At 40.9% G+C, this 13,021-nt stretch overlaps 1 protein-coding gene across 1 annotated transcript in view; it reads left to right on the forward strand.

Moving 5' to 3' along the window:
- Window positions 1-3,161: 3,161 nt before the first annotated feature.
- The window catches only part of DPT (dermatopontin), a 31,436-nt gene continuing 21,576 nt past the window's right edge, over window positions 3,162-13,021 (forward strand). The window contains exon 1 of the mRNA XM_069868315.1: window positions 3,162-3,493. Coding sequence (XP_069724416.1) covers window positions 3,195-3,493 — 299 coding nt within the window. The 5' untranslated portion in view covers window positions 3,162-3,194. The remainder of the gene's footprint in view (window positions 3,494-13,021) is intronic.

Genomic DNA, 13,021 nt, shown 5'->3' on the forward strand with positions numbered 1-13,021 from the left:
GGGAAAGACAGAAACTAAATACTTGTTTGCATGGATTAAATGAAGCATTTCTAAGAACTGACAGGGAATAAAATTACCAGCCAATAGAATAGATTCCACAGCAAGAAACTGATAATGAAATGTTGGCCCTAGCACCTCATATTTGTTACTTCATTGACATTTTCTGCTTTTCCAAAGATTGGATGCACAAGGTATGTAGCTGATGTTTTTAAAGTCAAATTAAAGAGTAAGTAATTTCAGAGAGGGGCTGGTTTTTAAATATCATTGAGTTTTTTCCTAGTGTAAATTCTAGCTGAAGCCAACCAAAGTCACCAAGCTGCAGACTAGTTTGTAGCTCTTCTAGCCACTGGCTTTTGAACTGCTGTATTTGAGTCACTGGCCAGAACGCAATAAGGCATAGTGGTTAATGTGCCAGTGAGTCAATGGAAACATAGCTAAAATTGCAACTCTCAGCACTGGCAATATCAGTGGAATTATTTGGATTGGAGCAATGATGTAAAATGTTAGTGAAACACGTTGCGTGTAGCCTCAGCTTTGCTCCATAAACCAAGCAGCTGTGAACTGCAGAGCTGAATAAACATTACTCAGAAACAAAATTCATGTATGTATACTATTCTCTTTTTTTAACCCCCATAGGAATTTTCAGATCACAAGTCCTCCCACTCACAAAAACCACCCTTCCCCAAGGTGACTAAAAACCATCACATCCCTTCTATAAGAAATTCTGTTCTCTTCTGGCTTTACCCAGCATCAGAATGAAGCATGAAATTTAATATCCTAACTACCCAGAAAGCACTGGATCCAGAAACATAGAACAGCAGATTTTTCAGCCAGTTCCTGGTGAGGACTTGTCTATGTTGCCATGACTGCTACAGGGAGTTGTAGTTTCACATCTCTTGCATCCACTGTCTCCCACACACAGCTTTTTCCCCACAGCCAAGACACTTCTGGATCGCAGTCTAGCATGGAAGTGACACCCTATCCACTAACTGGGATTGGGCAGGGTAGTTTCTAGGTAAGAAGAGTTACCAGACACCTCGAAGCTTCACACACATGTCAAAGGTAGGCAAAGGGAGACTGTGTCTACTCTCCACAGAGCCCTCCTCATCCCCTCTTGCCTCTGATTTTGTGTGGGTTATGTGAGGACTTACTTCCAGAGAATGGTGCTTACCAAGGGTTATGTGAGGTGAGGATTATATATATGATAATGCAGTGCTTCCTGCTGAAATGTCTTCCAGAATGCCTCTCAGGCATATACGGAAGTGTACAGTGCTCCCAGATGTTGACTACGTGTCTGAGGAAGTAAAAGGGAAAAAACGTACACTACTGCATCAGCTGAAAAACTTATGTGATATTGTGCAGTTCAAGTCTGCACTCTGGTGACCATCAGACAACCATGGGTGTTCTAATCTTAAATTTCCTCTCTCTTTATGCTTTGGCTGTGTGCCCTACTGCTACCTGAGATCCAGAGGAGGACAGTTTCAAGGACAGGTCTATTCTGTGTTATCTCCACAGCCCTCTTCCCCAGGCATCTGGGTCTGCTACAGCTGGAGGTGGAGCACTGAGCTGGATCAGCAGCTTTCAGCTTCCAGGTTCATGTGGATCTCCACTGGCTGTGAATGTGGACAACTGAGATATTGCTGCACTATGCTCCTGCAAAGAGCTCAACCCACACTTAACGGTTTTGTCAAACAAGCCTCTTCTACAAAAGAAACCCATTAGATAAAGGCACAAAATCATCACCTGACTGATGAGGCTGAAGGCAGCTTTTGAGATCTGAAGCTGGTGAGTAAAGACATTCACCTCCTGGGATGCTTACGCTCCTGCAAATCAATAACCAGGCACAATGGGTTTGGAGATCCCTAAAGAAGAGCAATTCCACTGTTTCCCATAGAGGATGTTCTTTATGGTAATATAACAGAATAAAGGCTCATGCCCATTTATTTTGTATGTGTGCGTGGCCCATATAGGGAAGAGGGGAAGTGAAAAGAGCAGAGGAGAAACTTGCAGCAAGAAACAGTGTCTGAATACCCGCAGTGATTTCACTGGAAGAGACAGGATCTGAATTTGGAGCCGCTGCAAGGATCATACGTTTCACTAGTAACACAACATGGGCTATATATGTATATGTAGAGTATGTTAGATTGACTTGGACCATCTTGCTAACACGTGCTCAATTCCCACAGTTTTCTATAGGTCAAGTACACAGGTAAGCAAAGCACATCATTCCATGCTTTCCTGAATAGGGTGGTTGTCGTATAAAGAAATTATCTGAGGACGTAGCACATCAACACAATTCCAAGTACAGGCCATAAGATTTTGAATTTGCAGCACAACAGTTCCTCAGCAGTAGTCCCATGTTTCTAGCCCATGACAAATTCAAGATAGCTTAAAGGGCCTTGTTTAAAAGTTTCAGTGGGCTATGGTGACACATGAAGCTTATTTCATTGTAACTTGCTTATGTGCTTAATCCTCACTTTAAAATATCTGCTGAATTCACAGTTTTACAGTTCTCACACACAGTCATCACAAAATGAGTTCTGCATGGAAGCAGTCAATGCCCTGCTTCACAGGATGGGCTACTTCCATGCCAAGCCACAGTGTCAGTGATTTGGGCTCCACCTCCCCTCCAACCAAGCCAGACCAAAATATCTGAAGGATTTTTTACTGCAGGAGCAGTGAATTTCCCCACCTTGTCCAACTCCCTACTTTCTAGGAACTGGCAGAATTATGTCACACATATTTAGGGAAAAGAGGGCAGGAAGATACGCACATGTTCACATTTTCTTACATGTTACTAATGATGGAAACTGGCAACTTAAAACAGAGCTTTAGATACAAATAAAGTAGTTTTCAAACTTTAACTGCTGTCTTGAGGACAAAAGTAGAATATCTGTGACAGTTGTACTACAATCTGTATCTTGCTTTATACAGTAGCTCTGCAGTGAGAGATCACAGATGGTTTGTGGTGGTGGTAAGACCCTATTCCTAGGGCCTGAAGATTTACTGTGCATGAAGAATTCCACCTTAAAAGTAATTGGATGTGTCTGTAAATCAGAGAAGATTTTGCTAAGCAATGACACATTGCACTTGGATCTGGAAGCATAACATCTGGAAGCCAAATGTTAGAGGCAATATAAAAGGGCCAGCCCAACAAACCAGTGGGGCATTTCTAAGCCAAGAACATCCTTAGGATGGACCTCGTCCTTCTCTGTGTATTTCTGCCTCTGGTGACAGTGGCATGGGGCCAGTATGGTGACTATTACTACGGTCCGAATAACTACGGAGATAATGATGAATGGGTCAATGTGTACCGGCAAGGTTTCAACTTCCAGTGCCCACATGGGCAGGTGATCGTGGCCGTCCGGAGTGTTTTCAGCAAGAAGGAAGGCTCCGACAGACTGTGGAACTTTGCCTGCATGCCAGCAGCCCAGAGCCTCGGTGAGCCAACAGAGTGCTGGTGGGAAGAGATCAACAGGGCAGGAACTGAATGGTAGGATATCCCCAACCATCCCTGGAGGGCACAGCCCTGACACCACCTGTGAAATGTGGGTGCTAACCCTGCAGTCAGAGCAATGCTGACCCATATTAATACCATCATAACCAATGGCTTCATTGCCCTGAACGGCTGCCTGAAACTCATTAATCATGATGCATGCATGTGAGATGATGAGCATCACATTTGCCTCCTCTGCATCAATTTCTTGCTGGAGGGTCTCAGAGTGCTTTAGAAAGGGGGTGTCATTTGGTAACACACAATCTTAGCTGTGGAATAGTTCCAGTCTTGCTATTGTTGTTTCATGGATGAGGAAAATAAGGCATTAAGCTTCAGTAAGGAGAGGATAATGTTCCTCTTCAAAGGCCACACACTGAATCAGTGACTGGGGAAAAATTGTAAATCTCCTCACTCCAATCTCCTGCTCTTGCCACTAGAAAAAAAAAAATATTCTTTGTACTGAGCTGGCTTTTCTCTTTGTGTATTTGTTCCTAAGCTTTTTGGCTTAGGCCCAGTCACAGGCTGTTTTCTAGTCATGCTGGTATTACAGCAGCCAAACCCCCCAAACTAACGAGTGATGATGGTGGCACATGTATATGCACAATAACGATAACAGATGACTGTATCAGTTCCTTCATACAGTCAGCTTTGGTTAACTGTTACATTTTCCATCAGCCTTAGAGACAAAGGTGATGACATTTTACGGCCACAATAATTTCTGGAAATATGTATGGTGTTTCATGTTTAGGCTGCACAAGCCCAGTATTTAATATTCTTCTGATTTTTTTCATGAAACATGAAACACAGACTTGGAAATCTCTGAGTTTGAAATGTTCTTTGGATAGAATGAAATGATTGCAAGAATATCTTCAATTACTAGAAATGGTTTTGCTCCAGAAATTGCAATGTGATTTTTATAGATTTCATGTTATCTGGGAACAGGTTAACAATGAAATGTGAAGCTTCTCCTTTTTAAATGATTCAAAATTTTGTTCTGAATTATTCATACTCTTTCATTTACCACGTGATACATTCCTATGGCTGATGCAATTGCTAAGGAAAAAATGATTGACCTTATACTTAGTTTTGGAATAAGAACTGAAAACAAAGCAGGAGGGCTGCAAAACAGGCAAAAAGAAGACACTGTGATAGTACTGGGTGACCTCTTTATTTTTCAAATTTTGATGCAATTCCTACTTATTGCATAGTAATTTTGAATTAGATGTTTCTGTTGTTCAAAATAAAATTACTCTTTTTCTAAGAATCCTTGGCAGCAATTGCTCAATTTCATTTCTCACAAACAGGATACAGTCTAAGTCTATACAGAATGTTTTCTTCTGCTGTCTAATCATGGGGCCACATTCATCACCACGCTCTGTGTGCTTAGCATGACTACATGCACAGTGTATTACCTGACTCTAATTTCCTTCACCTCTTAAAAAAATCTCTTCACTTGTCCTCTTTCTTGCCTACATTTTTCCTGTTGCCAACCCTATCTTTTCTCCAAACACCTTTCTTGTCAAACCCCTCTTTAATGTTTTTAACTCTGTTTCACTGTCTTTTGTAGCTTTCAGAGTTAGTTATTTCTTCCCTAGGTCATCTTTCCAGTCCAGCATCCTTACATCTATCTGTCTTCTCTGCATAGATTTCCTTACTTGCTTCTGTTTTCAGGGAAGGAAGGAATACACCAAAGCAATTAGGGAACACATACCCCTTTGCAAAAATGAACTTGTGCTTCTGATTACTTGGTCCATGTCCATACATCTTAGCTAGCTGTGCCTGGTCATGCTCTACAGTTTCCTGCAACCAGGACTGAGCTGGTTGCATCTACAGCATTTCATGGAGAGGCTTGCTGTGAAACAGCTGTGCCCAGACACTGCTGCCCAAGAACCCAGCAGGCTCATCCCAGACCAGACTGAAATTGTGGGCCAGCAGTCAGAGAGCCTGGACTGTCTCAATGAAAACTCAAACTTCAAATTAATGTGACGGCATAAATGTAGCCTGTCAGGCATTTGACAATCCCACATCACCTTTCTTGGCAGCCTGACTTGTCATAACTGCCTCAGTTTTCTCTCTCTCTTCCATGCCCAGCTCAGAGCTATTTGGAGCCATCCTCAGTTCTAAAGAGATTCACTCAGTAATCAAGTAGGACCACAAATATGAGTCATAGTCTGTACCATTAACTCTTGTTTGGCCACCTCTGTTTCCCTGCTGATCTCCTGATGAACCAATCTCTTGGTAAGCAATACATCATCCTCATGTCAGCTGATAGAGCACTCTGCATGATTTGCGAGTCCAATCCGCATCCTTGTAGGATGAACTGTGACAATCTTTCTTCAGCTCTGCAAAATTCTGTCACATTTTGCCTATCACATCCAGGAAGATTCAAAGGTTTGTGCCACTAATAACTAAAACGCTGCCAAGATTTTCATAAAATTTAAGCTACATTTCCTTTGCTGTAATTGAGGCTTTTTATTCCTTGCCCTACCTTCGCTGAGTAATGAAAACAAACACATTGCATTCTTTAACTTATTAATAGGTAGTAGCTAGGCCTTTCCTTCACCTGCACACCTTCTCCCATGCTTTTGTTTTCAGGCTGAACATAGTTGCATTCTTATAGTTCTCCTCTGTAAGTTTCATATTCCAAGACTCCTAAGCAAGTGCTGATCATATGTACAGCTCTCCTTTGAATTCTCTCCAGCTTCTCATCCATGTCCCAGAAACTCTAGTCTGGCAGAAACACCAAAAAATGACCTCTGGCAAATGATGTCTATGGCTCTCTATTGTGCAACTGCACAATTCAAGAGAGGTTTCCTTAGAAAATACAAGAAACCAAGAAAAGTGTTAAAAAGGAAATGAAGCGAGAATATAAAGCAGAGAGAGGAAAGTCTCCAACTCATTGTTTTCTGTTAGCACTGGGGGGCAAATGGCAGAAAAGGATTTGGGGAACATAGGGATGGGAGAGTTGTGGGGACTGGAGGGCAGCAGGGAACCATCAGCAGACCTGCTTTGGGTATGTTTGCTCCTTACACTAACACTAGGTATTGTATGTACTTGTAGGATAAAACCTGTAAGACCTTGCATTTCACAGATACGAAAAAATTATTCAACAGAAAGAGGGCAACAACACAGATTCATGCTAGGCATCTAATCACAGTGTCTAATTTATGACCTCTGCCCCCTTCTAGAGTCAATGGAGAGAAACAGGTACTCTAAAAGCTGCCCTCTATGACACCCAATCTCTCTCCAGAAACAGACTCATGAAGACCTCGATCACCTCCGAAAACTGCCTACTATTACCCTCCTGGCATTTCAGAATACATCTAGTTACAAGTGCTTCACTTAATAAACACATCCCTGAAGTTAAGCATAAGCATTTCTGAACAGAGCATATTCTTCTGTTGTTTTGCCTAACAGACATCAGAAACTTGCAGACATATTATAAAACTCAGAGAGAAAATTTTGGCAAGAGATTGGATGAGATGACCAGTGAATACCTTCTCAGCTTCATTAATATGTGTAGATATTTAAAGTTAAGTACGCATAAAAAAGGCTTTGTTGAATCTATTGCAACACCTTAATTCTGGCCCTACTGCATATTCAAAGGCTCTCTGCTAATAAAGATGCTATTCAATACTGGGAGCAGAATTTGTTCCTGAATGATTTGGAAATACTCATGTCTGGAGCAGAGGCAAGTCTTCAGGACATCCCCTAATTCTATGTACTTCTTCTAATTATTTATGTGTTGATATCTCAAAGAATCCTGACTGTTTAAATAGAAGAATGCTTACATTTTTAGCTCCATTTGTACTGGAGGAAGTTTGACCTCAGGTAAATATTTCACCACCAAAGAAAAGGTAAATTCTGAGTGATTGCAGGTGTGGCTGTTCTGCACTGCTTTGCTGAATACTGTAGAGTTTTCTATATAGACCAGTCTTTGAACAAGGTACTTAAGAAAAACTATTTTTCTTGCCTGAAAGTACCAAAGGGATCAAACAAACAAAAGCTTTTAAGTTAAAGAGCAGCAGCTCCTCCTTCCAGAAGAAAATGTTTGGTTTACTACACACAATCCAGATGGAACCATGCCATATCCCCAATATACTCCCAGTTACCCAAAAGCAGAAGTATTTCCAGCCAAGTGGTGTTTAGTGTATGTTTATCGCCTCTTTTCCTTGTTTGGACTTCTGAGAAAGTGCTTGGATGGGACTTGGGTAAAACATATATCTAGATTCTCCCTCACTACTCCCATTCTCACTCTCTTCTGCCTTGTCTTTAAGCACACAAATGTGCACACACAGATCATTCAAGTAGGGACAAAACCCTGTTTCCCACGAATTGGGTACAAATACAGACTCACAAGAAATGGAAGCATGTTCAAAAGCCTCCTGTTCAGGCACTGGCAGCACACCAGGGTACATCTGCAAGGAACTGGTTTTGTTCTAAATCTCTGACCAATCCCAAGTCTCAAATCTGATGCTGTATTACCCAAACCAAATAATCAGGCTGGCCTTTCAAAATGTTCCTATTTGTGCTATTTACACAAACAAGTTAATTTTCTTTAAAAGCCTAGGTTTATGTTAAAGCAATAGTGCTACAAGCTCTTAGCACAGCTGCCATGGACTGAGTCCGGTGGGAGTATCTGAGGACAAGAGATGTGTTTGTGTAGATAGGGAGGCCTCACCAGCATCTGCCAGGAAGAACTCAACAGGATGATTAGGGCCTTGCCTTCCCTTTGGATGGGGAGGAGAAAGAAGGTCATCACTGACCTCTAAATGACAGAAAAAGATAGCAGAAGATGATAGTGAGGTAGCCTTTCGTGTGTTGAAGTCATGACAATGCATCTCACCATCCCACAACAGATAGTGGACACCTCATAGAAGTGGCCATTGGAGACTGGCACAGCCTAATCAAAGAAGGAAAAGTTCTTCCTTTCATCTGAGTGCCAGCATTTCAAGTGCCTTGAGTCTGCTCGCAGCCACTTATCTCTTCCCTCTCTTCTGTAACAGATTTACCATAGAATTAACTTTCAACATGCCTCTAAACAAACTACACAGAGTAGGATGCTCCACAGAAATAGCTAAGGGCCTCCCCTCCACAGCTGCACCGAAATGAAATTAACTTTCAGATGCTGAAGGCAGAAGGTTTTGGTGAAACAATGCTCCAGGAAAACAGCACATCTAGTATCTCACCAAAAAATGGCTCCCACATTCTAACCATGGTCTTACTGGCTGCATGAGGTTAGGCCACCTCCCTCGGTATGCACTCCAGGGAGGACCACAGATGAGAGCATGCAGAGTTATTTCTGTTGGGTTAGTTTGCCATGTCTGACATATCTCAATAATATATAGATGCATTCTGCTGTGACAGGCTCTCGAAAGACAGCTTTAAAATAATTAATGACGCAAGTTTTACAGGAGCCATCTGTTCTACAGCAAAACAGTAGATTTTTTGGAAGTACATAGAATGACACTCTTAGGTTACCCTTTTATAAAGAACAAATTTCCCTCAATGCTACATGACCCAGTGACTACTGAGCTGTGCGTAGGTTCTGCATGTTTTCAGAGAGCTTCCACGACGTTCTACCTGGCCAGCACGGCAGGGTATCAACACGATTTCTAACAGCACCACTTATTGCATCTTGACTTGGGCTTCCCTGAGCGGATTTGTAGTAAACAGGTTTCCTTTTTGGGTTGTATCCTCAGGACAACATGCTGCCCAGGTGAATTCCTCACGTATCTGAGGAACAGAAGGCCTCAGAGACAGGTTTACAACACAGTGTCAGCATTAGAGGGGGCACAACACGCTGGGGCAAAAAATAAGATGTAGACATAATTATGAAGTGTCACCAAAACAGGTGGTGCTCAAAACTATTATACTGTTGCAGGTAATATTTATCTTCAGTCTGGCAGGCAGCTGTTGAGTTAGTGATGTACAGCCTTGGTCACTGGGGCTTTATCAATGTTTGCAAATAATGGAGCACAATTTAAGCAGATCTGTATGGTGAAAGCAGTTGTGCATGGTCCCAAAATCTACATACGTGTTTTGAGTAGGTTTATTTGAAATCAACTCTAGTTTGTTTGCACAGATAAATGCTGATTAGTGAACAAGCAAAGCAGTCCTGACCTGAACTAAACCGATGATATGCAGAACTCACCTGTACAACATTCATTAACCACATCAGAAGGTTTGGAAAAGGAGAGGCTATCCATAGCAGTGGAAAGTCTCAGCTAGCATAACACTGTTACTACACAAAACTCCACCTGAAATAAGGCTGTATAGTTTACTCACTTTCTATGAAACACTGCAGTCATTTCCGATAGAGGTAAATGAGGGAAGTGCAACTTCCCATTCAACAGCACCTGACCCTCACCACCACTATTCTTCCCACTCCTACATCTACCAGCCAGCTCACCTCCTCTTCTTCCAGTACTGGATCCAAAAGGGAACTCTTCATACATCTTGAGCAACTTGAGCCAACTAGAAAAACAAAACAACATATCCATTGCCAAGTTTAATCCCACGCAGTCCCAGCTGGTTTCTCATGCTCTTCTGCATTCACCTAAGAGGTATTTTCCTCTCTTCTTAGCAATGACAGGATTTCATGAGTGAGGAGAGCCCAGTGACATTAATTCTGAATACTGAGTTATCCTCTCTAATGAAAGTGCTACAGAGTGGCACTAGAGAAAAAGATATTTTTTTTAACTTTGCCATAGATCACAGTTTTTATTCATCATACTTGTTTGCAGGGTTTCCTGTGGCAGAGGTAGTAAATTCAACAGAGAAGGAAGAAATCCGCACATAGTAAGTTTTGTTTTCAGATTAGTCAATAGAGTATCAAACTAAAAAGGTCTGTGGGAAGGGGTTGTTTGTTTCCTGCTTGTAGGAAAGAGGCTATCTGGAAAAAAGGAAAGGAAAGAGAAGAAAAAATTTTATATGAGGTCACAAAAAAAGCACTTTAATTTCTGAGAGCATTTCCTCATTTTTGGACAAATACCTGGATTTGACTTGAAAATCAGAAAGGTCAGGGAAAAAAATCTTGGATTATCTCAAAGTGAAAGGAAAGTACTTCAAGGTCACTATTATCTTTCTTTTGTTGAATCCAATATTGAGCTTGAATAACAGATTGCAGGACTTTGGGACTTTGAGTATATGAGACAGAAGTAGAGAGGGAGAAGTGAACATGAGCTTAAGAGTATATTTCAAATTTTAATTTAAATGTTATTAAAATAAAATGGCAATTTAATTAGAAGGCATAACTTATGTCCTTTTATAATCTCTATCTAAGAATCTTTTATGGCAACTTCAAATGCAATTTTTTTTAGACAAACTTTTCATGAAGTTTTCTGAAGTTTCATGCCCCAATATGTGTGCATGTAAACCTGACAGGGCTACATTATCTGAATTTTCTTCAATCCACTACAGAGGGAAGGGTCCATCAGTGACATCTCTTTCAAGATGAATCTTGCCATCAAAACTGGGGTGTATTAGAAAAGGTGTCAAAAAAATAAGAATTTTTTTGGAAATTCTTAGGGGAAAAGAGTAGGGGAAAGAGAGCGGGGAAGAGGGCAGGACTTTGCACACTGAATGTGAGCAGGTGGGGGGAGAAAAGGAGAACCACCTCCTGCAAGGACAAGTATGGGCAGGAATATCAGATACTGATTGGTGGGGATGGGAAATTGCAGGGAAACAGTGAGCCTCTGAAAGGAAATGTAAAGGAAAAGGAGGAAGTAAATCCTTCCATTATTACACTTCTGCAAAAGAGCTCAACTATCTTCCATGGCACAGGGACTTGAGCAGTGGAAATGCATGTAACTGGGAAGGAGGAGAGGCAGCAGATGAAGAGAGATATTTGGTTCTACTTTAAACAGATTAATGCAGAAAAGTTCTCATCTTGCAACAGGTACAATCATTGTCAATATTTCTGTGCAACAACCTTTCTTCCATCATCTGCAGCTATCCAATATGTTTACACAGAGTCTTAGCCATATGTTTCCATGGCCTATGTGCCAAAAATCAGAACAACTTCCTATCAAAGTCCTGCTGAAATCCTCTGAGTGAGAGCCAAACTGCCTTAATTGGTGTGATACCATAGCAACTCAGAGTCCCCATCATTGCGTAACTCTGAAAGTCCTCGGAAGACTCTCAAAAAGCACAGCAAATATGCATGACCCCAGCAACACAGGAGATGCGGGGATACAAACAAATGTAAATAATCTCATCTGAACAACACAGCATGGTGGAAGAGCCATATGGAAGAGACCCTTACTTCAAAGGAGGAAGTTGAAAGCTAGACAGAGGACTTCCTTCCTGAACTGGCCAAAATTGATCTGTTTTTCAGATCCATTTTTCAGCTTTTGCATACAAACAATTGAGCCTCACCCTTTGTCATTACTAACAAGTCATGTGCAAGTGAATGACTTTCCAAACGCCAAACTCTGCTAGACGATGTGTTTTCACTCCTGGGAATTCTGGGCTCATTAAAATAAACTATGAGGTCATTGAATAAAACTAGGGAAATTTTTAGTATTTCTTAATGATAAAGTTCTTTCTGAAAGTGTCTTTTGAATACATCAATGTATTTGATTTTATGGTATTGCAAGGAATGCTTCAGCCCTAGGCTACCAGTTTTCCTCGATGAAGGAAGTGGAAGAAACTGAACTCCTGCAATTTTCTCCAGTAGGGAAATAATGAGGCTAGGAGGGTGCTTGAGAGAATGAGCAATCAACAGCTAAGTTAATAAGCTGCCTGTTTTCAGCTCTTTTCTTTAGTCTCCACGAAGCAAGCTATTCAAGCTGATTACCACTTCAATTACTTTGGGTATCAGTGTCCAGATGCCTGTGTACAGGAAGAGAAGCATATACCTGTGTGCTTAGAGATCATTTCTATTCTACTTGAAGGCAGTGATTTACATGTATGACAGAATTCTGAAGTACACAGAAAGCATGAAGCAGCAGATTTTTCTTTTGAAAAGCCAGTCATAAAATTTATGTAAGTCTTACAATTTCATAATATCTGAGTCTCTGTTTTCCTGTGTGTTTATTATCAAATCATTATTTCATCACAAATCTACAATAGTTTGAATTAAGAGTGCCTTCTAAGGCTTCTTTTTTTTTTTTTTTTTTTTTTTTTTGCAGAGGGGCAGTTGAAAAAATTGCTCCAGTGAAGCCAAGATGCTCAAATACCAAGAGTCAAAGATAAAAATTATAATGGACAATTTTGAAGTCTGTCTCATGATGTGTAAACAGTTGAGAAAGTCAAAACTAGAACAATCTTCTTGGCTGATTAGCAGACTGGAATGATTAAATACTTAAAACCAATGTAAATAGTTTTAAGCAAATGTTAAGGCATTATTAGTTTACTACTGCGGCTTTCTTACCCAAAATGGTTACTCAGTGCACAGCAAGTGCATGCAGTTCTTCTCAACACAAAGCCAAACCCTTAGCTTCCACCCTAAATAAAAAATTTTAATGTTGTTTTCAGAAGTGCTTGAAAGTATCAGGGAATCTATTATCATGTTTTCCTTAT

The sequence above is a fragment of the Phaenicophaeus curvirostris genome, chromosome 1 (genome assembly GCF_032191515.1).
Source record: "Phaenicophaeus curvirostris isolate KB17595 chromosome 1, BPBGC_Pcur_1.0, whole genome shotgun sequence".
Classification (NCBI taxonomy): Eukaryota; Metazoa; Chordata; class Aves; order Cuculiformes; family Cuculidae; genus Phaenicophaeus; species Phaenicophaeus curvirostris.